The following is a 25,480-nucleotide window of genomic DNA, read 5'->3' as shown; positions in this document are numbered from 1 at the left end:
GTCCGCCGTCTCGATCGCATCACGGCATCGGTGCATGTAAGAAGAGAAGAAGCCCCGAGTATGACGTGCTCGCGGGCGCAAACTCTTTCTCGAGAGGATAAGCCGGGGCTACGGTCGCTTATCTCCGATGCTTCCGATAGAGGATGAGTGAGAGCTCGTGAGGCCGCGAGGAATTGGGGGATTTCAACATCTCTATCCCTCCCGTCCCATGCTCGGAGTCGTGAAAACTCGAATTGCTGCTCAAACATAAGCTACGGAGCCCAAGTATTGATTCGGCCCGAATCATCGAAAGAGGACCTTTTCAGGTTGATCTCGACTGACCCTCCGACTTATCGAGACTCTCTGCTCTTTTCCGCGCGGTACCGATACCGAGAGGCTTCTGGTCGGCTCAGTCCGTGCGAGCAACTGTCTCTACTCCTCGATTTGGAGCCCTCAGAGGCACTTTGAGCGAGCTCGGCCTTCCCTACCGGATGGGTCCGTGACGTGCTGCGTGCCTCGCCGTGGCGTGCCTCGTAGCCTCTGCTCGTCGGTAATCGCTTTCCGGACTTCCGGCTTCTTTCGTCGGTACTCCCGCCGCTCGTTCGGTCGGTGTCTCAGTTCGTCCCTCTTTTCCTGCTTCGGCTTTTCCCTGTGCAGCTTCTCGTGGACTTCCGATTGACACTCTTTCAACACGACACATTGTCCTTCACCTTTCCCCAGCCTTCTCCCGGTCTTCTCATTGCCGACCGTTCACTTTGGCCGCTGCCGTTCAGCTCGGTGCAGTAACTATGAGAAGCCATTGGGAAAAAAGAGAGAAGGACAACAGCGATGCAGTTTGGCAAAACTTCTCAGCCGTTGCTCCTCCCTTTATTGCTATTCTTCTTCCTCCTCTCCGTCGTCTATATCCTCTTCAGTGTATCCCTGGCCGGGCAGGAATGCTTGATGGGGCTTGTGTCACGTTCTCGGCTTGTTTCTCTATTCCAAGACGCGTGGGAGATTTCCACGAGGACGTCGAGTCGACCGAACACTGCAGTGTTTGCTCGACCGAGCTGCCTCGGACGAAAAATTGAATTCTCCCACCGAAACCACTGAAAACATCGTTCGAATGGATCATGGATTCCGAACTCAGGTCTCGGACGCTCGAAATTGGAAAATGATGACTTTGTCCCTCGGGGGAATCCTGTGGACGCCCACGATGATTCATCTGCTCGACGACGGCCACTGGCGCGAAGTCGGTGCTCGCTGTTCAACAGCTGATGAAACAGTGCAAGACATAGTGTTCGCAAGCGGAACGACTGAGCGAGTCTGGGCCAGCGGGAGAGCGCGCCGAACAGCACCCAAATTCCCTCAGTGCTTGACCTTGGCCACGGAGGTTCACGCGAGCACAAACACACCTACGGCCCATTTGGTGCATGCAATGATTGCACGTACATACCTCGAGGGAGTCATTCCCGATTTTTTCCGTCGTATCCTACGGCCAGAGACCTATGCTATCTGTTTGAACCAAACAACATTCTAAACATCCCTCGAGGCATCATCCTTCCCTTCCGAGAGGTTCGAGGAGCGAGGCACAAGCTCAGGGGATCGTTTTGAGAAGTGGCTGAATTCATCAGATCCATTCCTTACTACCATCGGAATGGTAGAGTTCCGATCAGCTCGAATCCGTTCGGAGCTTCCATTGCTCCCTCGTGATTTTTTTCCGCCTCGAGTCGGCTGAAAGAAGCGTTTTCGGGTTAACGAATCACTAAACCCGAAAGATCGACCCCTCTGCCCCGGAGATGAGGAATGTTTCGATAGCCGAATCCCTTCACCCTTCGTCACGTAATTTCGATTCGGTGATGAGTCATTCTCACCTCGCGCCAGATTGAATTTGCCGATTGATGCAGGGTGGGTCGGCCTCTGAGTAGTTCTCATCGTTCTTGTTGGTGGCTTTTTCCCCACGGAAGTTCTCATTGCTCAGCCATCATTGGCAAGGCTGGGACTCTCCCGTGTTGCCTCGAATCGATCGAGCACCTCCGTAAACCTCTGAGAACGAGTCCTCGAGGACCTGGACTAAACTCGTACGACGAATTCTCTCAACCTGCGTCTAAGGTAGAACCGCATGGCGAACCACAGTACCACCGCGAAGATGATGGTCATCGGTAGAGCTGCGCACAGAGAGAAGAAGCCCGATACGATCATGAGTCCGGGATTGAGTGTTTTGAAAGGCATTCGCAGGGCTCTCTTCCCCAAGAGATTGCACAGCGCGGACGCGTTCGTAGCCGTTTCGATAGACTGCGCCATCTGAGAACTGTAGCACCGAGTGGATCCGTCGTAACACTGCGGCTGGATGAGAGTAGAATTCCTATTCGAAATATTCACGACCGCGTCGATAAGTCGAGGCACACCATCCCATGAATTCACGTCGTTGTCTTTCGCAGACCGGATACGGATTTCGCTCTGGCTCTGGCTAGATGCGATTCCCGAGAGCGAAAGGAAACCTCTCGAGTTCCCCACGCACCGACAACGAGGCCGTGGCCGTTCGCATACGCGGCTGGAGCGGGATCGATCGGGTGGAGGCCGAACCTGTCAATGTATTGCCCCGATGAATTACACCGTTTCCATCGATGGCACGGGAATTCGGGGAAATGCTCCATGAGCCGAAATATTGTGATTGTGATGCAACAATGCGCAAGTCGTCCCGGGCGGCAACCGCAGACCGAAGAGCCGCTAGCGTGAGGGGCGATGAAGTCTTTTTCCTTCGCCCGCCTGATGCGCCGACAGCGGGAACGAGAAGCGGACGAAGCGGAGAGGTGCGGGAAGGATGAGCCGTCGTCATTGCGGCGATAAAAAAAAATTGCAAGCTACGTTCCAATTCGGCTCAGTTGTGAATGCAGTTTGTTTCCATGAGCGTAAGCTGGGCGTGTTGATGGTCTCGAGTTCATGGGGCCTTGGGGTGTTCTTCTCTTGATTCTGAATGAGTTGAACCGAGGAGACTCCATCGCTTTTATCGTTCTTCTCTGTTTCCTTCTCTGGATACATTCCTGGTTCCCTTATTTCTTTTCTCCCGCTGCCCTCGTCGTCGTCGTCATCTCCGTCGCTGTACCCCGTGCACCGCCGTCGTCGCCGCCGCCGCCAGCACCTCTTCCTCTGCCACCACTCGCCGCCATCAACACAAACCACGAGGGCCACCATCGCTCTCGCCACTTTTTTTCAGTTAATCATTTGCATATTTTCTAAATAAGTCTTTCCGCGCCCTTCTTCTTCGCCGGTGTTGCCGGTACTCGTACCCCTCTGGTTTCCCCCTGTCGCTGTTGCTAGCTGACTAGCGTAATAAGGGTCTTTTGCTGCCTTCTCATTCAAACATACCTCAGAGGTCGGTCCCTAGCTCTTTCGTTTCGCCTCTCGCGGCTTTTTATTTCGCCCCTTGTGACCCACGAGGCGGTCCCACTCCTTACGAACCCCACTAATATATGCTGAGGATGCACTGTCTCCTTTTTTGCATTGTTGCACGGCACAAGTGAACGACAGACTCCATATCTCGCGAGCAATGTTTGGCGTCTGCGCGAAACGCAGTGAAAGTTCCGCGTGCAGGGATCACGCGAGTGCCGATACCACTTTATTCGAGGAGTCGAATTTCCCTCAAGCTCTCACCAAGGTCACAGAGAATGTGCTGTCGTTCTCACAGAAAGAAGTTCATATCAGCTGATTTTGGAACATTCTAATCTTGTCAGCTCAAATTTTGCTAATCGTGCGCTTTTGCATGATCTGGTCTCTTTCACGATACAGGGCCTTGTTTTGATAGGCACCCGGGCGTCCGTATGCTCCTCGTTTCGAAGCTCTGAGGGCGGCTCCGAGAACCGCTCGGTCACTGATGCTTCCTAGGGCTGTTGCTGCTCCCGCCTCAGATGCTCGAAAGTACCTGATTCCGCTCGTCTTCCCAAGAAAACGCTCAGTGGAGACTAATTGGGCAATAACAGCGGCAGCCAATCACCCTTGTCCTCATTCCGGCGCCCCTTGTCGATGAACGTAGATACATTGCTCGAACATTACTCCAATCGATTGCGGGCCGAACGCATCTTACGTGCGTCGGGTTCATATATTTCAACGGAGCTTATTGCATTCCGAGCGACTCCGCTGTTTCAGAATCGGGGAAAGCCGGCTCCAAGCCGATAAACGACGACCGGGCGGAGGCGGCAGGGCATAGGAGGCTCTCGCTCCACGCACATTACGATCGTCCCCCCATCGTCGCAGGAAAAAAAACATTAACACCATGATATTCGGTATAAAGTAGCGGCACCCTTCGAACGGCAAGCCATTGAATCGAACGGAATTCTTTCTATGCCTTGCTGGAAGCAGTCTAGCCGCCCGCCTGAGTTGACTGGATGGCGTGCTGGCATGAGCCCGAGTCTTGCTGTTAAGTAGAGTGATACGTTACCCCGCACAGAGGATAACGGTGGCTAGCGACATACAAGCGGGCAGATACATACCACCAACCCCGCCATAGAACACGCCGTTGCTACAGCCGCCGTCGCCACTAGTGCGGGGTATTGCCTCTTGCCCCTCCGGCCGGATTCCCTTCAGAAGTCCCCTGATGTCCTTCTCCCCCGGACAGGCTTTCTCTGTCGGGAAGACCAGGACAAAATGAACGACTGGTCCGTCGGGGCGGTCCCGACCGGACTGCTGGTCGACTCGCGAGCTTCCAGCTCAACCCAACTCGCCCCGTTTTCGGTGACAGCGGCGCAGCGGCCGTTGTGCGGGCTCGCAGTCTTGCAGACTCCCAAGTGGTTGCATCGACTCGAAATTTTCGCTGAAATGTTTGGGACGATTGCCGTTGACACGGAGAGAGTTCCCCGGAAGGTCTTCCTCCTACTCGGGAGTCGTGATGAAGTTGTCGGGTATTCGTGTGGGAGCTTCGGCGAGTCATGTCGCCCTTCGCACCGGATAACATCTTTTTTCGACAATCTCGTGCGGTGGGGGAACACTGCGGAGAGGAACTGGGGAAACTCCTTTATCTCTAATCCATGCAAACCTCAATCGGCTTCCGGACGAGCCTGTATACTGCAGGAGCCCAGGGTGCGCGCAGTGGGGAATTTCCGAGCTGCGATTTGTCATGTTTCTTCGGTCGCGTGGCGAAAGCGTCCCCATTCCAAGTCAGACGTTCGACATCTCGAAGTGCTTCGCGTGCTACGTGAAAAGCTTGCGGGTTATTGCAACATGTCTTCAACACGACGTTTTCCTCCTCGTTTCCTCCCAACGCCGAAGCGGCAAACTATCGCGGAACGGGTCAATCGTGTCATGTCTTCGTCAAGATTCAGAACAAGTTTTATGGCTTCTTGAAGGGATACGCGGCAGATTTATACTCTCACGTCTGAGCTCGGGGTTAAGGAGACACATCCTTATTCCCGGGAAGAAAGTCGCGGGGAACCCGTGTGTCGGAAACACGTGCTGCCGTCTTTTGGGTCATCTTTCAGCGTCTCCATGACTTCCCGAGTTCGGAGAAAGTTCAGAACTTCGCACGGAAAATCGTCGTGATTCACGACTCGAGACGTCGGTCGATATTTGACGACGTTCGAATGGGTTCCTCCGCCGAACCATGAATCCAAATCAAATGCACAGCTGGGAAAAAATCTGGAATGCCACTTCCAAAAACGGATCGGGAGAGCGAATCCACTCGAGTGTGTTGGAGCCGGCACCTGCCGTCGAATGCTCGATCTGCTCGCGGCAAGTAGGACTCGATAATGAAGCGACCATCTCGTCGCAGCTCCATGCCTCGTATATCAATTCGAGGGAGATCAGTGACATATGTAGGTGGTGCGGCGTCATAACTTGAATCACCTAATTAGCCAGGATTGGTCTCGTATTATGATCTGGAGGCGAGATCCTGCCCGAGCTTTTCGACGCACTTCGAGTCGAACATCCATGCTCCGCGTATGTCATTTTTGGAACAACAGAGCCCAAGACCATGACGTTTCATTTCAGGGAACACCGTTTCAGGACTTCATCCGCAATCGAATCATTGACCATCCCTGCGCCACCATGCCAGGAATCGTATTTCGGTCCATGGACCAGGCAAGACCGCGGGGAACATCGCCGGAGTTGTCTTTCAGATGTAACGAGGCCATCCCGGATCGGGTACAACGTTCAAGATGACGGAGTCTCCTCGACTGTATGTTCTTCCGGCACCTTCCGAACTCTCTATCAACGAGAAGGACACGATTCCGAGGGTTGTCCTCATCGCCGCAGTAGACGGGGCTTTGTGACGAGAGGTAGCACATAAGAGCAAGAAACGCGAGGCGAGATCTCGCTGTACCCGGGCTCTCTTTGGCTCGATAGGGTACTCACCGCTACGCTCGAGTCCTCCCGCTAGTCTGGTCTGGATTGCTTGGCCTCAGTGCCTTCTGCATCGTCTTGCCCTTGTCGGTCCTGTTCTGATTCGCCTCGGCTGCCGACCAGCTCTGGTCCGTCTCCAGGACCCTGGTCATCGCCTCCTTTCCCTGAACGATTTCCTGTCGACCGGTCTTGGGTCGCTGCCGCTGCCTGCGGACGCGGAAGCGGCGGAGAGCTTGCACGCTGCGTATACTTGTGTTGGTTCGCTCGTCTGTTTGTTTGCCTTCTTGCTTATTTGTTTGTTTGTGTGGAATGGCTGCAGGAAGTGATTGTGCATGCAAGATCTCAGCAGACGCATCCTCGTACGAGTCGGGAGAAGAGGGAGCTACAAGGGGAGGACGAGAAGCGTATTCCGACAGCGAACCATACGTCAACCCCTAATGAGCCTGAACACGAGGTTCAGTGTCCTCGTCGGGCTTCATCCGGACCGCCATACAACATTCTACGCAGCCAGACCCACAGTCCAAGTTGACTAAAAACGGACGGGGGCCCCGTTCGAGGATCTTGGCACGCCTAGCTCCTTCTGGGCTTGCCGCGCGGGGCGCCGACCTCCGAGTCGAGTCTGCATAATATCACAATTTTCTCTCCGCGTAAATCCCCAGAGCGAGTGGAGTGACCAGGAGTGGATTGAATGGAATAATCATTGATTGGAACGCTCTGGATGGCTTCGTCTGATTTTAAGAAATGTCTTCGTCTGATCTCATGTCTTCGTCGCTTCCTTCTGCAAAGTGTCTCATCAATTTCGATGTCTCGGTTTCCCGCGATGCTCGAACGAACTATCTATGTGAGAAGTCGAGTACCACCCGTATCGGGGTACATGAGTTGACCTTCCGAGTATTACGACGAGCTGGCGGACCGTCTCTTGTCGAAACCCGACTCGAACAGAGGGGTCGACGGTCCGAGCGTTGTTCCGTCTTGATAAATGCAATGGCCTCGAGCCACATCATTAATCTTGTGGCGCGGACATAAGCATAGCCTTGTCGCCCTAAGGTTACGCCTCGGAGGGTCTCGGAAGGAGATGGACAAGACCTTCATGATTGACTCCTCTCTCGCACACTCCCTAATGATCGTGAATCAATCGATTTGAATGAGTCTTTGTCAGTTGGACATGGAAGACGCGAGGCATCGTCTCCGAGTTCGCCACGATGAGTGGGTCAGGCGTGAAGGAGAACTGTGTGGCTGTCCAATTCGATTTTCCGCGCAAGTCAAACTTGTTGATTCCCAAGACGTGCGCAGCGTCACAACGAGGGGTCTCACAGAGGCTCTGCCAGAAGCTCTCCTGTCTTATCGGGCACTTCATGAATCGGAAAGTCGGCGGTCTGACAGGTAGGAACGGGTGGTCAGCCCCCCTCCTCTCCTCCCGCGAACAATCCCACACCCAGACCGACCGGCTGTCCTGTCCGAGCCGATGGTGGAATTTCCGTGAAAATGACGCGCTCGATGTGGGGACCTAATGCGAAACTCCCGGTCCTGGCTCACGCGTTTTCTTTCCGCGCTACCTTCCTCCCTTTTCCTCATCCACTCCCTCGTAGTCGTTCTCTTCCACTACCGCCCTGATCCCCCGCCGCAGCGCTCTCGGTCTAGTTCTGCTCCATACCCCCCTCGACTCGTTCCGCGTCTCTTGAGTACCGGTAAGGGGTAGATCAAGGGAGAGCGGGTTACCTCCGGCCGGTAAGGGGATAAAGACCCAAAGCCAGACACGCTGACACTTATGAGCTTTTACACCAGCGTTTCTCCCGGCTTTCGGTAGAAGGAGACATAACACGCTACGACGCTGAAAAAATAATATCGCTGCCTTGCCGTAAGAAAGGTGCCGCGTTCTCACCTGGGGCTCGACCGACGCTTCAGGGGGTTATGAAAAGCGCTTTGAACTTTTACGACAGAATGCGGTCATGTCGAGCAAAATATTTCGAACGTTCAGGTGAGGATCGCAGCCGAGGTTTGATCGGAGGCCGAATGTACGATGATTCAAGATGCTCGCAGTAGGAAAATCTAACCTAATCTCGGGAGATATGCAGGATCTTCGGGAGGAAAATATTCTGGAGCCAACCCGGGGATCATCAAGATTATCGTAACATCATGAGCGTCACTTGGAAGACGAGAGGTCGGGACTCGAGTTTTCGCTCATCCGATTCGAGTCTAGCACCCGTCCTTGTGCCCGATTGAACGAGAGAATTTCCAAGCTGGAGGATGCTGTAAGTGTCGAAACGGGGCAAATTTTTGTTTCTTCACACGGCTCACTTCCGCTGAAGGCAGAAATGCTAGAGCGGAAGCTGTTGACTGCCCCATCAACGAAGAGGACCACGAACGAGAGTTTTTATAGGCAGCCTGTTTCCCTATTCTTCAGACGCTCGAAGGCTGATATTCTTTCCGCTTTTCGTCAATTCTTTTCGCCAAGAACATTCTGTAAATTGATCCCGTCGAGAGTCCCTGATGAGGTGTTTTCTAAATCCGAATTCGCTTCGGAGTCATCCTGGTTGCCGACCGCCAGGAACGCATGGAGAACTAGCAGGGTTATCAATTGATGGCCCTTCTGACAAAAAAAGATTCTTGTCGTGTACATTGTGAATTCCACTTCCTGAATCCCTGTCGGAGAGAAGCCCAAAGGAGTCCTGGTGAGGCTGCCGATCTTGATCCATCGGTGAGCATCTACATCTACCTGGTATTGCTTACTGGTATTCATCGGGAGCATCACTTATTCGGTGATATACGGCACGTAGAACTTCAGCTGAGCGGTTCAGGTTGAAACTGATCATATATGGGATGGAATCCGTCGAGTCATGCACGGGGAGAGGAATACCCTCATCTTATGGGAAGCATACAGCATGGCTGAGATACAGCTGCCGTCGATGCCCATTGTGGACGAGGCAGAGTATCTAGGGAGGAATCGAGAGCGGCTCCCTCTGCGATGCACCTTCGGGAGGAGATGGCTAACGATAGGATGCTCTGACTAGCACAGAAAAAGTGGGAAAGCTGAACTCGGAGCCAGCCGCGAGGATTCCACCTCCCTCTTTTTCACAGATTTCATTTGACGCTCCTCGCCGAACCCAATAAGTGTCTCCTTTCCCGAAGCGAAATGTCGTCCCTGACTGTCGGCCTCTTCTGTGAACTGAACACGCTGCGTTTGAAAGCTACGGCAGGTGCAGTAGCAGGAATCGGACAGGCGGAGAGTAAGAAGCGACGTCGCAAAACGATTCACTTTAGTTGCCAAACTCGTCTTCGTCGGAGACCGCGTTCGAATCGTTTCCCGAGTCCTCTCCGAAGTCGACTACCTACATACGAATCATTGTCTGTGTCACGAGCCAGGAATTGAACAGACCGAATTCCGCCGAAATGCTCTCGATGAAGGAGGAGACCGACCCACTCCCTGGACTCCGCATACCGGGAGTTCGGGAGTTGATTCACGAGGGACCTGAAATGTTAGCATATAATTCACGCGAGTGATTCTACTACGCAATGGTCCGTTTTTGCATCGTTTACTCCACGAGAGTGTGTACTATCGACTCGGAGGACTCCCTGTGGATATTGTAATAAACACCAGGCCGAGTGGAGCGACCGACGTAATCGGCTGCAGCCGCTCCATCAAATGAGGGCATTGATACGACGACGTAAGCCGGCCCCGGGTTCGCTCTCTTGTGCGTTCGCCCAGCCGCTGCTACGATTACTACGACCACGATCGCCACTCGAAGCATCCGAGAGCATATTTTCATTGATTTTCCCCTGCTCCATTAGGCATCGGCACGAATCGACGCGTCGCTCGGGTAACATGTGGACCAGCTTGATGGGCCTAATACTTCGTGGGTCCGCGAAGTTTTCAACCCATGGGCATTTTAAGGGCACGTAGTTATTCCCTGTCTGTGAATTTGAGGTTCGAACACGAGTTTCCTCTGAAGAATGAGTTCACTCGGAGTATCAGAATGGCTCAGAGAATCCTTGGATAGACACATCCGCCCCACACGCACTCCGTTCCCCGATGGTTCCCATCTCGCTACGATCTCCTTCCATCTCCACGAATCCTTCCTCGAGAGCACTCCGCTCGGTGACCTTGAAATAAGTTTGATGGATCGACGAGTTTCGTTTTCCCTTCGGCAGCGATTAACGTGCTTGGAGAGTTTTAGTACAAGCTGTCGCTCCCGAGCGACGCCCCGACAGAACGAGCAAGCTAGCGAGCGATTCTTAATAATGAGCCCAAGGTTATGATGATACATAAAAGCCTTGCGCCCTGAAGCTCAGTAGCCGGTGCTCAGAAGAGACCCGTTCTTGCCAAGCTTCGCACTGCAAATCTGTCATTAAAATGTGACGCTTTTCTTGCTCCTTCCCCGCGTCGTGTTTTTGCGTTCTCAACGCTCTTGAGCTCGTAAAATCTCTCGTCCGGAAGACAGGCGAACTTGCAAAAATAATGTTTGGAAGAAGTTCATCAGCTGTTCTAAGAGGAGGAGCCTCTGTTATTATTGTCGCTTCTGTTTACACGAAATTCGCAGCGCGTTGAGTCGTTGAGTGGTGAAGTGTGAGATGAGTAAGCGTTCATTAGCAACAGCAGCAGTAGCAACAACGACGACGACAGGCGGCCGCGGACGTCGGGGCGACTGAGAAAAGCGAAGGCTTGAACTTGAGCTTCCCCAGCGATGCCGCCGCCATCGTTGACCCATCAGAGTTCTCACACGAGGGATGAGACGGTTGCCTCTAAGTAATTCTATGAAGAGAAAAAAGACAAGCACAGCGAGAGCTTGAGTGACGCTCGCTGGGCGGTTGGTTTAGCAGCCGTCAAGACAATGTGTCGTCATTTCAATTCACTCCGACAGACTCTCTGCAGAACTTTAATATGGACAGCGGGGCCCGGACTCAGAGTAGGTCAAGAGGACGATCCAGCGGAAATTCAAACGGCTCCGGCACGGCGAAGAAACAATGATTCGTCGTGTTGCGGAGACACTGAGCGCGGGTATATTGAAAATACGCTGACGAGACGGCGGAGAAGACGTTGAGAGGAGGAAGGATTGCTATCTCACCCCGACTGGGGTTTTAGAGTATTCGCAGGAACGATCGATTTCCTCCCGCGAGTCCTGGAGAGTTTGATTTCAGCGCTCTGAGGAACAACTCCGATCTTCTACGGACATGCAAGCGCATGTCTGGTGCTCCACGGTTTTGGCCGAGAGCGGATCGCGCTAAACTCTGTATCGATCTGGAACTGCATCATCCCCGGTTCCTGTGTACACCTTCCGTCGACGGTACGCTCCGGATTCCAGTCGAATGTGTGGGACCGGGAATTTCTTCGGATGGGGGAGGAAAAACGCCGGCGCCGCCGGCGGTGGATCCCGCGGGGGAGGGGGGAGTTTCCCAACGTTCCCCCCTCCGAGAGCCCCCCTCCTCTCCTCCGTCCCAGTATAGCTTCCAGGACAAGAGGTGATGAAAGATCACTCCAAGATGCCCGTTTCTTCCACGAGGGTATCGATCGAGCCCGTATAGATCCGAGGAACAATGATCATCCGGATGGACGAAGCCGAAAGAGTAACGGGCAGGAATGAGAATTATCTTCTAGAATTCGGCCGAGGAGGAAAAAGAGGGAAAAACTCGTTCTCGGAAGCTCCATGTCCCGCACGACGGAGGCTCTCTTGCGAATCGCGGAATCGAATGAATAGTATTCATCTCACCTAAAAAAGGAACTTTCCGCTGCCACGTTGGGGGATATACTTGTGACAAATGGAATAGACGGTAGCTCATAGAGAGTAAGGAGCAGCTATAAAAATAGAGATAAGTCCTCTCGGTTAGCTTAGGAGCGGGAGATTCGAGCGGAGATCTGCGATGATTCGGAGCCTCCCAGGGAACCATTGGATCGAGGAGCATGGGGACGAGTTTTTGATCGAATTCGATCCGAGCGAAAATTTGCTCAAAATGCGACTATCGAGATCATGCCTCGTTAAGGTTTCTCCAGGAGTCTTTGAAATAGTCCGAGAGGATGAAAGGCAAGCGTGGAACTCATTGAATTCTTGGAATGCGGACTTCCTCCGACCCCGTCTAAGAGCAGGATTAACGACTTCCTGAGCTTTTCGAGCCGCTTAAGCGCGACGGCGCGGCGCCCGCTTAGCTGGACAGAGGGACTCCGGTCCCATCGGGCGGACGTCTTCCAGCACGCCCCCATAACTCCGTCCGTCGGCGCTCAGATTGATTGTCGGGCTGGTTATCTCTAATTGATTTTCACGCTCCGTGCTCCCATAGTGTTCTCTGACGAAGATAAAAGCGATCGTGGAGGAACGGACACCGAGATGGGCCGAGAGCTGACTTGACGACTTCCTCGCGCTTCTTCATCCTTCGCTAACCGTGCGTCGATCCCCTTCCCCGATATCAACTGTACTGGTTTCGTCTCCAACACTTGATTCAAAGAGTATGGCGGAACCTTTTTTCTCCTGCGAGGCGATTCGCGCGTCGCTTTTCCTCAGGAGTCCCGGCAAGCTGCAACACTCTGACGAAGGACGATGGAAGATTCCGTGCCGAAGTTTGCTCGACTCCGGAGTCTCTCGAAGGATTTCGGATTCTTTCTGTAAATTTGATAGTCTCGTTCTCACCTAATCGGCAAAACTGGAATAACAGCGATTCCCCCGCGGTGTGGGAAGCGGATATTACGAGGGAACTCTATGCAGCTGGAGGAATCATCTATTCATCGACTCGTCATGTTCTCTCGGTCCTCGCCGGTCACTCGAAGTCGGGTATTTTGCGAGGAAACTCTTCACGCTCAATGGTATTTTCCGTATTCCCATGCCGAAATCGGCATGTGGACTTGGCTCAAAGACTGTTTAGAAAGTTGTTGTCCCCCCCGCTTTTTGAAGACAGCCAGGGATGCGAAAGTATTCTCGGAACGCTCGTTCTCATCAAGACATCGGGCTCGAGCATCCACCGGAGCAGATCCTTTGCTTCCGGGCTCACTACGGGTGTTTTGGGGTAAGCAATCTGTCGCAAGAAACCATCAAAAATCAGGTCGATGCCCGGATCAGGATGGGGTTAGGTGATCAAGCATGTCGCTTCTTATTTCGAACTCAGCTGATTTCGAGATACTCACATTTCTACACAATTGCTGTTTCACTTGAAGTTTCGGATCTGTGTCGTCGAAGGGCATGACTCCACAAAGCATGATGAACAGAATGCAGCCGAGAGACCACACGTCATACAATTTGGGATTGTACGCTTTACCTGAAAATATTGTTCGGGAACTTCAAAACACTCCGAGCTCGTCGCTCCGCACGCGGGGCGGGCCTCTCTCTAAATTATGCTTCGGATACATGAGACCCGGTCGCGCGGTTCCGCTGCGCTCAGGTAGAAGCTCAAAAAAAATCGAGTAGCTTGACTCGGCTCTCCCAAACTCATAGCGAAGATGCGCTGCGCGAATCCAAAACTTTTATGGTTTGTCACAGGTGTGAGCTCACCTTGGAGAACTTCTGGTGACGCATAGAATGTGCTCCCGCAAAAAGTTCTACTCAGAACCCTGCGACCGTCTTTGGAGCAAGGCCGACTGAAGCCGAAATCCGCTAGTTTGACGTGTCTTGAAGACTTCATCAGAATGTTCTCACATTTTAAATCCCTGCAGGGGTGACGATATGAGATTCGGGCACATACCCCGTATCAGCGCGGGAGATTCTCGCAAAAGCTCCTACTCTGGGGAGCCACAGAGTTCGGAAGAGCTCTTTCTCAGAAGTTTCATATGTACCAGCAATAATAGAAAGTACAATGATGACGACAATAAGTACCAGTCCCACGATCAGGAGCGATTCCTCCGAGGCAAGTGTCGCAACCAAACGCTTCAACCCGATTTCTGTTATTTACCTGTGGGCCACATCTAGACCGTGGAGGTAGTTCAAAGCGTCGATTATCTGAAGGAAATAGATCCGAGATCTTGAGTCCGACAGGAACTTCTTCTTCTTGATGTAACACAACAAGTCCCCATCCTCCGCCAAATCCATCACAATGAACACTTTCTCCGAGGCCTGAAAAGACCGAAGATTCCGGGCTCAGACTGGGTACTTTCACGGAGAAAAACTGCTATAGCTGGAGAGCTCTAAGAATGGCGTAATTCCTCCCTATTGCCGGAGATTTCTCCGTGACGGCCATACCTTGAATATTCTCAACACATTGACGATGTGCCTGTGGTCGATCCGTGAGAGTATTTCGAGTTCGCGAGGCAGGAAGCGGCCTTTGAAATCATCCGATACCCTCGTGGTGTCGATCACTTTGACTGCGAACCTACAACGATAACCGTGTCTCGTCAGCCCACAATATGTGCGGTCAACACTTATCGGTCATTAGGAAATTCCCCGTGGATGCCGGACAATTATCAGACCTATGCTGCCCTTGGGAAACTTCCTTCACTTGTGAGTAAGAACCGCCACCGATTTTCCTCAAGACTTGGTATCCTGCCTTGACGAGGAAGTCATTCGTTTTCGGGACGTGACTTTCGGCGGTAATGGCCATCTTACCAGCATCGAGTTGAATTTCGATATTGTCACTAAAATCGTTGTCTCTCGATCACAAGTTACAAGAGGCACTCGCGATTATCGAGCGAGCGATCGAGCGAGCGATTCGTGATCGAGTGAACCATCAGCCGGCGTGGGTAGGTACATTCGATGAAATTCGCGGAATCGGACGCCGAACGGAAGATATGATGGGAATGCCTGGATGAAAACCCAAAGTTTTCACTGAGCTCTACGCGGAGCTAGGACACTCGTTGCGGTAGAATATTCATTGGAGCACACGCTACTACGACTCCGTCGGTTTGTTATTGGTTAAGAACGTGTGACGCACCATCATCCGGACCCGAGTGCGGGCCCAGACCGAGCCACACGGATCAGCGAGTCCCCGGTGAATTTTCCACACCATTTGATCTGCCCTTGATTAGCATACTCGAACCTGTTGTTGTCCACTCTCGAGGAATGCGTCCGATGAGCACCGTGTACCCGAGCGGCATGGTCGGTTCTGATCCGTAAAGTGGGTTCTCGAAAAGGGGGGCCGCAGCGAATGAATTGCTAATGCTTGGGGATCGAGGAAGGAGTACGCCGGAAGGAGATCAACCGGAGTTCAGATAGCATTTGGAAATGGAGGAAACTGTGCGGGCTGGAACCCGAGCCAAAATACCGGTGAGCTAAGACTCAGAGCCGCTTCCCGGAGCCATCGGCCTGTGCAGCAGCAGCGGGAAGGTTCTGGAACGATGAAAAACGCGTGTTGTGATAGCCAAGTGTCAGGTCGGAGGAGCCTTGCGAAATTTGAGGCTTCCGCGAGGACAGGAAAGTGTCGACACGGAGACAAACGAGCTCTTGTTCCCGTGCGGCGCAGCCCGGTGATCGCGAGGAACAGCCATGCATCAGACTCGGAATCGCTGGGGTAAAATGTTGTCCCTTAGCAGACATCGATGTCGGATCCCCAGACGACCAGACTCCGGAAGGGAATCGGAGCCGTCCGTCTCAAGGCCGCGGGTGATCCGGGCGAACATGAAATATGGCTCGAGATTTTAATATGTCATCGTATGGACAGACAGATGCTGTGGAGCACATTATCTCATGGGAGCGAGGGAGCGTCGCTTGTCATCGATCCGACAGGAATGTGATTCGAATCTCAATGGGCCCTTCAATTCCAGGACAATCGCGAGTAGAAAACGTGAAAGAAAGTCCGATTGAGTCCGGACAGAATTTTGTAAAATAAAGAGAATTGTGCAATAATTTTCAGACAATCAGTCTCGCAGAGACCCATCCCGAGATGTCCCATCGATTGGGATTCTGGAGGAATCGTTCGAGTCTAGAACTCAACTTTCTGCGCATTATTCGCAAGGAGTTGCTCGTTCTTTATCTCTGGGAGCATATGCTTTCCGGGAAGGGCTCGTGGGAAGCTTTTCAGAATTGTCGTTCCAGTGGAGGAAAGTTTGTCAGATGAAACGAGCGCTCGCAGTGGAGCCGAGGGGCAACGAGCTCGGCTCAGACTGAGGAGCAACATGTGGCTCGTCTGAAGGGAAAAGTTGGCCAACGGGTTCGACTGTATGTACATCGGCGTCATTTTTCATCTGAGCGTGGTCGATGGGATCCTGTTGGAGCCGGGAGCTTCGTCGCGCTCTTTTTGCGGAGCTCTTCCCGGAGAATCCTCTCGGAGTTCCGTCGAAACTCCCAGCGGAAACTCTTTACGGAAAACCGTAGGAACGACCTTTAACACCGCTCCCGGATTTTCTAGGAGGTCTCGATTCTGTCGCCATTTTCCCTCCGCTAAAATTTCCCAGCTCTCGCGTCACTGTGACGGCATTCGGTCTGAATTCCCGATTCAGAAGCATTGGAGACGCTAGCCGTCTTCAACCAGAAGCTGTGAAATCTTTCGGGAGGAATTTCTTCCTTTGTCGGCTCGTCTCGACGATCTTCTATCCGATTGATGACAGCCTATCGCTGTCGCGATGGAATTTTCCGGCGGAGCACGCTTCGCAACCCGGACCTCGGATGGAGACAGATCAGACGAGAGCTTAGCCCCATGGAGCATAGAGGAATCGCGAGGCATCCCGGAATCTTTTGAGCAGCCCAAGCCTCGAGGGGGTATCCCCGGAGAGAGTGATACAGTTCGACCTCGATCATATGATCAGTTCGTGGTAGTCATTGGTCGAGGCTCAATCGGGTCACATCGATATCTCGGTTTAATTATCAACCATTTTCAACTTGGATCAGTTATCCGACCGAGGTAAATCTCCGGAGAGTCGATATGATCGACTCAGTTTCGAGTCGTCCTATTCCATTTTCGTTCCTCCGTTCTCCGTGTTGCTAACGGAAAGCGTTAACGCATGGCGCTCGTGGAACCGTGCATACCTCGGGAGTCGTCGATCTTGTTCCTGCGCGGTACGAGCCAATTCAACAGCGAGATGCGATAATCTTGGTCAATTAGTTGATGGCCCGATCCTCCCTGACCCCGAGGGAATTGATTGTAAGAGGGTCACCCGCAGGAACCTTGTAATCAGGTAAACATGATCAAACTGAACATCGATGACGAACCACGGGCGTTGGAACGAGTTCTTCAAGAATTGTACGATTTTGCTTTTCAGAGCCGGAGCTGTTCCGCCTTGTTCCCCGGGTCTTGCGCTCCGTGCAGAAGGGGTAGACCCCTTGTTCCACTGCGATACTTCCTCACGCCAACTGCGGATCCCGTCTCTGTGCGCGTGCGCGCATTCAAGTCAAATACTCCTCTAGCTCTGCAAACGCTCACGGGACAAGGGACAATATTGATTTAAGAGAATCCAATTATTACAATGTCGTATATTGTGCCGAGCAAGCACGGCTTCAAGGACGCTATCTGCAGCTGCAACGACGGCTTCTGCGAGTGCGGTCGGCTTTCGTCGAGTCAAGCGGAGTCGGTTCGGGCACAGCCGCACGCCGCCGCATACTTGCACTCGTTCCGTCCGGATATGACGAACGGCCACGGATTGCCGGTCAGACTGAACGACCGACCGACCGACCGACCGATGGAATGACGGGCGAATGGACAGGCCGACGGTTGAATGGTCGTCCGCCGGTCGGACTCTTAGTCAGTCAGTCACTTTGCGGTGGTTGACTCGTTGGTGGCTCCCGATATTTCATTAAGATGAAAAATGGCGCGAGCTGTAATCGGTTTCAACTTTTATTCCAAATGCCAGCGTTCGGTGGATCGAGGAAGAGTATCACCGACGCTAAGCGAATACTGCCGCACTGAGACAAGAACGGCGAGCGCAGAAGGATCAACTGCGAGCCCCGCACAGCTTGCCCCAGCCCTTCTAGGTCCAAATGAAACCTCGCTAAGTCCTCCTCCTCGCTCGGTTCCTCCAGCATCTGGATGATTGAATGTGGGAGCGAAAAAATTATCGGAACGGTGGACGTTTCGAGCCCCAGTGATTTTTGATGGTTTTGGGCAGCGCAGTCCGCAGTTGGGCCGAAGTGACTTCCTCTCGAATGCACCGACGATTCAGTGTCGTAACTCTTATCTTCATTCTCTAAATTCTTCGTTCCCGCCTGCCGCAGATCTCAGAAAGGTTCATCCGTCACAATTCCAACTTAGTTAGATAGTAGTACGATTCCTAGCTACATCCATATTCTGAGGGCACGGGCTCACGAGACACAATCATCATACCAAACATGTATCCGAATCGAAACTCTTCTCAGGGTTAGTTGCGTCGTATCCCCTAGCCATCCTGGCCCCGGTCACGATCATCGTGAGTATCGTGCCACTGTGAGGGAGAATCTCGGTCTGCCGGTTCAGTTGTTGGTCACGGAAACAAGACCATATTGCGGCAGAGAAGCAGAATGATAGAGATGCTGTGATTAGCCCCCAGGGATATCATTGTCACTCTACCGATAGGGGGAGTCTATAGCTCCGGAACTTAACAATTCCTCAGAGGAGCACACTCGCTGCTATCAAAAAATCTTCTGGATTGCCAGGAAAGTCCAAACCGCTCTGGGTGTCTGTTCATTCGCCGTCTCGAGAGAGGAAAATCACGACCAGAAGTTTCCCGTTTCCACTAATTCAATTAAAATAGTTCGTACTCTCGCCGACGCTGTTGGAGCGCTTTTGATTCTCTGAATACTCGGTCCGTCAGGCCTTATCGAACACTGTGAGCGTGTCGGTCAGGCTCTCCCTCAGCTTCCGATCCGCGTCGAACTCATCGGGAACTGCGAGTCGTGACCAGGAGCTTAGCTCAGCGTTCTCGTTGGTCTGCCTCCGCGATGAAAATTCAACTCCTTTCCTGAGCTTCATAAAACTTTTCGCTCGAGGTGACGCGCTAGTATTCGGACCGGAGTCCCTCGCGAACGTCATCAAAGATGCCTGGGAACACTTTTTTCGATGATTGTAACTGATCCTTCAATTATTGGTTGGACAAGGTTCTGGTTTGGGACTCATGCATTAGCATTTCCGTGTTCGTTCCTCTTGAGCTCGTCAACGAACAGAAAGATCGGAAGTTACCTTTGCCGTAGAAGCCGCTGCACTCGCGGAGACGGCGGAAACTCCTTCTGATTGACATTGGCGAGCGATCTCGACCGAGCTCTGCATTTTGAAATGCTCCAGAGGGACGCATCGAAAGTGCATAAGAAGCATTCAAGTCAGCTCCGAGATGAATTATTTTTCTCAGGGCATTCCTCGGTGCCTTCCCAGTCCTGCACGGCATGGCGAGCGTGTCGATCTTCTCAGCGATGCACCGTGAACGCAGTCACGTCGTCCTAGGGAGCAATCCATCGCAGTTTCGTGCCGTCGTGAGTCGAAACGACCTTCTGGCTTCGATCACTACGCATGTTTTGTAGCGAAAAATCTGGAAATATTCGTTTTTTCTCAGTCCTCCCACGATAGATCCGTCTTATTGACTCATATCTCGGCTTGTGGCCGGAGTGCTGCTTCTCTTCCAACGGCATATCATGTCGGCTTCTCTGTTTGTTTTTTGGCTGATCTACTCGGCTGCCTGAGGTCTCAGATTCCGGCCGGCTTCTCACGAAGAGCTCGATCCGAATCATTCAGAACGTATCTTGGCAGGGAGAGCAGGGAAAAAATAACTTCATAAGTCCCGCTGAGGTGACGGCAATCATTTGAAACCTACGTTTGAGTCTTCCCGGAAGCTATCGTCGTCGGAATTCGCGCCCGAGCAACCGTCTCCCCGTGCGCGTCGCACGACTCGTCTTGAGCTGCTTCGCGGACAGAAATGCATTTCCCCTAGGGCCGGCTGGAGAAGAATCGAGGGGAGTCCTTTGAAAGAGGCTTCCATTTTATCCGTAATATGTATCATAGCGGTACACTAGCGGTGGATCTGTCTTCTTCGTCTCTAGAGCTCGAGCCCTCGCCCTAGGCTAATATCCTAATGGAAATTCCAATATTTGAGTTTTCCTCGCAACGTTGTCTATCCTTAGCGAAAACTTAATTTTTGGTCAAGCATGATACGGTCGGGCCCCGAGCGGGCTCTCTGTCTGGGAGACCTGTGGCCTTTACACGAGAGAAATTCCACCGACGGTGTTATTCGCTTCTTCCAACCGGATTTCATGTCTGAGGAACGGAGAGCCACCGAGGACGGCCGGCGGAGCTCATTCAAAATCCTCTATCCCTCTCCGAAAATTCTCTATCCCATCCTGGATATTCTCCATAAATTCTTCACATTCATTGAATCCGATGGTGGGAATTCCGGGATCCGTGCCCTCCGAGAATCCGGCTGTCTCGTTCCGACCGGAACACAGGCTGAATCTATCGGTATCCATCCGCGCGGCTCGATGAACCTTGACCGACGCCGACGATCTCCATTCTGAAGATCCTATGTGGAAAGGTCCGATACTCGTGACCGTGGGACGGCCTTCGTCCGCCGTTGATTGGTAGCGTATTTGCTGGTCAAGCACTAATGTCTAGTGCAGGGGTGTCAGACTTAAATTTTTGGCGGGCCACGTTCGAGCGCTGCAGGTGCCCGCGGGCCACATTAAGAATTTACTTTCGTTTAAAATGAGAATATATGCCTATCGTCCATGAAAGAATGCTTTCCCAGCCTCCGGAAATAGAGGGAAAACTCGTTTGTTCGGTTGTACGGAGGTATTCATTCCACCGATCTCATTCAATTTCCAAGCACTCATCCGAAACAGTCGGCTTCGAGTATGAGGGGCAAGAGTGGCGGGCCACAAAAAAGACCTCGCGGGCCACACGTGGCCCGAGGGTCACGGATTTGACTCCCCTGGTCTAGTGAATGTGGACGCAATGTGTTGCAAAGCGCCCCATCTCAGTGGCCGGAAACGTTATATAAGCCGACGCTTCGCGAGCAGCGCAAGGAGCTCGTCGACTACACAGCTCGACAAAAAAAACTTTTTTCGCGTTACAAAGAAAGTGAAAGCTATTTCGGGTTAAACCGGGGGCGCTGAATCCGAATTTCTTAACAGATTTTCTCCATCAGGTCCAGCTTTTCCGAAATTTCACTTTTTCGATTTTTTGCCATTTTTCGTCTTTAAAAAATTCTAGCTCCGCCCCTGAGTGGACTAGATCGATGAAAGTTTGGTGGCGGATAGAGCTCGGTTGGGGCTATACCTGGCCGAGTTTTGGTGCGATTCGTAGCAGTGGTCTCTGAGCTAGAGCCATCGGAAACTAAAAAAAAGAAGAAAAAAGTGGGAGAGGGACCTCTTAGAAAGCACTCGACGGAAAAACTAGGACCTTTGAAGCGGTCTGACCTAGACAATTCGATAGAGGAGGCTTTTACGAGCATTTTGAGACCAAGCAGAGCGAAATCGGTCGATCCATTCAGTCTTTATTCGCAAAAAACATTGAAAATTTGAAAACGCCTAAAAGTCGGAATTCGTCTGTTCCGGCTTTTAAGCAGAAGCTTCGACCGTTGGGCCGTTGGAATCTTCCGTAAAATCAGCGAGGTCGATCAATCCGCATCAAATCGAGCCGTCAGCGATTGTCTGGAATGTGGTCGATCAGGGGCTTCCCTCATGAGGTTCCAGCAATAGTCTGCCATCATAGACTCATCCCACCTCCCTTGGTATCGCTCCTCCATGGTGCTGATGTCTTGATGGAACCTTTCGCCTTGCTCGTCGCTCATTGACCCTAAATTCTCAGGGAATAGATCAAGGTGGGCGTGGAGATAATGAACCTTGATACTCATTCTACATCCGAGAATGCGGAAGCTTTCTACAAGTCTCTGCACCAACTCCACGTAGTTGGAAGCTCTCGTGTTCCCCAAGAAGTTCGTGGCGACTGAGACGAAGGATTCCCAGGCGGCGGCTTCCTCCGGGTTGATCGATTCGATGAAGTTTGGGTCCTTCATGAGTCGCCGGATCTGCGGCCCGTTGAGCACTCCCGCTAGCAGTTTCTGTCTGCTCACGGGACGGAGCTTCTGGGCTATGTATTCGAAGCTTAAAAGTCGGCATAGACGAATTCCGACTTTTAAGGCGTTTTGAAATTTTCAATGTTTTTGCGAATAAAAACTGAACGGATCGACCGATTTTGCTCTGCTTGGTCTCAAAATGCTCGTAAAAGCCTCCTCTATCGAATTGTCGAGGTCAGACCGCTTCAAAGGTCCTAGTTTTTCCGTCAAGTGCGTTTTAAGAGGTCCCTCTCCCACTTTTTTCTTCTTTCTTTTAGTTTCCGATGGCTCTAGCTCAGAGACCACTGCGACGAATTGCACCAAAACTCGGCCAGGTGTAGCCCCAACCGAGGTCTATCCGCCACCAAAGTTTCATCGATCTAGTCCACTCAGGGGCGGAGCTAGAATTTTTTGAAGACGAAAAATGGCAAAAAATCGAAAAATCGAAATTTCGGAAAAACTAGACCTGATGGAGAAAAACTGTTATGAAATTCGGATTCAGCGCCCCCGGTTTACCCCGAAATAGCTATCACTTTCTTTGTAACGATTTGGCTGTCGAGCTGTGCTATTCGCCGATCGGCATCGATGTAGTTCCCCACGATAATTCATTTCAAATGCGGGACCGTACACCATATCTACATACTGAATCATTGTACAGCGTATCTACATAGTTTTGAACAATTCAATGATAACTCAGTACTGAGTTCACTGATTCGCGGTTTCGCTGGTCTGTTGATTTCCGTGACTCAATTTCGGGCGCTACCAGCGCAAGGAGCGATTCGCGATTTTTTGTTGAGGCAGCAGCCCGGAATCGCAATCCTGGCCGCTTCGGCAGTCCTTTTCCTCCCGAGACCTGCGAGCACAATTTTGCCCGGCAAGCGGCGCAAGTCGCAGATGAGAGAACTATAAACCATGAAGGTAATCGAGCTCCTAACTACGTAGCGGGCATAATTATTATCCTAACTTCGGTCGGCTTCATATTGTGACCAGACCCTCCCTGTGTGCTTTATCGAGTTGTCGCTCTCGCTCAGTCAGAGGAGGATTCGACGCCATCGCCGAGCCGTAGGGTCAGTCTCGACGTTCCCTGACGAGGGTCGGATCCCCCAGAAGAGAGCTCATGATTCAGCCGGAGCAGAACTCCGATTTATTATTTCACCCGCTGAAACCATTTCTCATATCGGCTATCGGACATACCGTGATCGCGTCTGGTTGTCTCCCCCGCAAATTGAACGAAGTTCCTCCCCGTACACCGGCGCCACATACCTGTCGCGTCTCCGCAGGAGCGACATGTATTCCAGTCGACGCGCCAGCGAGAGAAAAATCGAGGAGTGATTAATCCGTTCTCTTTCCAAAGACACGTTTGATGAAAGGAAGGGACAGCCGATCAAAATAAATGGACGAGATCTTCAATGGCATGAGAACCCTGAAACTCAACGCGCTGGAGCCTTCTCTTTCGGCGACATCGTCGGTGTACGAATCATAGGACTGGCAATGCTCAGAGGAAAATCCTTCCCTTTGTCGGCATCGATTCTACCCTTCACAACCGGGCCGTTCTCGGTCGTGATATCGGCGTTCTGGCTCTTCGTGCTCACGAAATGCCCTTTACTCGCACGTGGCGTCCCTTCCGCTCTAGCATCTACTGTTGGTTTAGGGCTGGTTGACGGTGAAATCGTTCTCAAGAACATCGATATGAGGATCGAACGGAGAGCTCTTGAGGCAACTGTTAGTCCGGCTGTATTCACTTGATCATTTCCCCCCAGGCTCTGATGCGAAGCCTTCACGGAACCTCTCGAGTTATCAAAAATTCTATGAGTTTCTGCTCCTCGATGCTTGATTGTCGTTTGCTCCTCCCGTATGCTACTGTGTCCGCGAATTTAGTATTGGTGGTCGACACCTCGGATAACCGAGGGAGATTCTCAGGGAATCAGGGTTGCGTCGCTTACGAGCCCCTGAAAGCCCGATCTAAGCCGGCGACCCTAGGAAAACATCTCATGTTTGGCAGCACGCTTGAGGACACCAAAGTCGCAGGCACCTCGCGACATAGGCACTCGAAGCAGATCCGGAAACTTTCCCCGGTGGTTTGACACCCTGAGTCGGAGAGAACGGCATCAATCCTGGCAGGGTCAGGAGCAACGGATATCGCTCGGCCGCGCAATATATTCTGACGGTGACTTATTCTACCTGGACCATATACATTCTAACCGTTTCCAGCAATCGACCCGCAGCTTTGTCATCACATTTTCGGAGGGCTCCTCGCTCAGTCGCGAAGATCTGCTGGTGAGAAGAGTATAAGTGAATCGATATTCGTCAATGAACTCCCTCCAGCTCCTTCACGGAGAACTAAATCAACTTCCTGCTTCGAGTAATCTCCCGGGGTCTAGTTTGAAATCAAGGCAGATATATCGATGGATTTATTATTCGTTTGCGTCTCTTTGACACTCGGGACAGCCCTGTCGAGAACCAGGATTATTAGTGCTCGGTCGAAGGGAAAAAGAATTGCTGTGAGCAGTCAACGAAAAATTCAAAACGGGAATACTGGTGACGCATCGCTTGTCTCTGCTCGGTGAATGCGACTTCATTCGATCCCTGGGAGGGCAAGATTCCGAAAGATGACCCCACGAGGCGCTCGTGGACAGGGAAGGAGCCTACCTACTACTACTCGGAGACTACCTGGAACAGCACTTGCGAGCAAGAGCTGATCCGAGCTCAACATCATCGAAGGATTTCTGTCTCATCGAAGAAGTCGATAAGAAGAACTCACTTCTTCCGTCTCGTGGCCGGATAGTGCGTACGAGTACGGCGGACTCCGCGATTGGGGACCGAATCAATCGGAAGGAATTGCCGCGGTTTGAGACGAAGCGGGAACTTGTGCCGCTCGTCGTCACTTCCCTCAGACCCGATCCATTTAGACCGCCGGCTCGAAGGGAAACGCAACGAGAGGCATAGATAATCAGGCACCGACGTTGATCAAGGAGGAGAGGGATAGTGAAGGATTCGCGTTTCGAAGAGTCTTCCCCGAGTACGTGAAAGTGATGAACGTCAAGGGAGCCCTGATCGCGTTGATGGTATGCTCAACGATCAGCGTAATCAGCGCTCTTCCGGCGTTCTGGCTCTTCGATTGGAAAGGAGACTCTCTCGATCCGGAGCTCTCCAGAAAAATCGAGCGAAGGAGCTATCGTTTGGGGGCTCGAGAAAGCTGTCTGTAAATCCACTGCCCCACTCTCGACCTATCTGATACGCGTATCCATCTGATACTCCTCAGAGCGCCAATGACCTTCTCTGAAACAATGCCGACAGGACGGATTCTGAAGCGGTTAGAGACGAGCCCAAAGC

At 52.1% G+C, this 25,480-nt stretch overlaps 1 protein-coding gene across 1 annotated transcript; it reads right to left on the bottom strand.

Moving 5' to 3' along the window:
* Nucleotides 1–13,125: 13,125 nt before the first annotated feature.
* Nucleotides 13,126–18,516, bottom strand: LOC100901615 (testis-specific serine/threonine-protein kinase 3-like). Its single transcript, XM_018641811.1, has 8 exons — nt 18,457–18,516; nt 15,403–15,472; nt 14,675–14,747; nt 14,448–14,577; nt 14,161–14,321; nt 13,764–13,918; nt 13,400–13,530; nt 13,126–13,290 (listed from the first exon to the last, which is right to left on the bottom strand). The coding sequence occupies exons 1-8, from the start codon at nt 18,514–18,516 to the stop codon at nt 13,126–13,128; spliced, it is 945 nt and encodes a 314-aa protein (XP_018497327.1).
* Nucleotides 18,517–25,480: the final 6,964 nt, after the last annotated feature.

The sequence above is a fragment of the Galendromus occidentalis genome, unplaced genomic scaffold (genome assembly GCF_000255335.2).
Source record: "Galendromus occidentalis unplaced genomic scaffold, Mocc_1.1 scf7180000076319, whole genome shotgun sequence".
NCBI classification, from domain to species: Eukaryota; Metazoa; Arthropoda; class Arachnida; order Mesostigmata; family Phytoseiidae; genus Galendromus; species Galendromus occidentalis.
Note: the sequence above shows the minus strand (reverse complement) of the source record. Positions and strands in the feature narration are given on the sequence as shown.

Coding starts and splice junctions, on each gene's coding strand:
- LOC100901615 (XM_018641811.1), bottom strand. CDS start 18,516: ATGGCTAGGGGATACGACGCAACTAACCCTGAGAAGAGTTTCGATTCG. Junction 14,748..15,402: donor CAAATGCTATCTGAACTCCG/GTTGATCTCCTT, acceptor TCGTCAAGGCAG/GATACCAAGTCTTGAGGAAA. Junction 14,322..14,447: donor ATGTGTTGAGAATATTCAAG/GTATGGCCGTCA, acceptor CGGTCTTTTCAG/GCCTCGGAGAAAGTGTTCAT.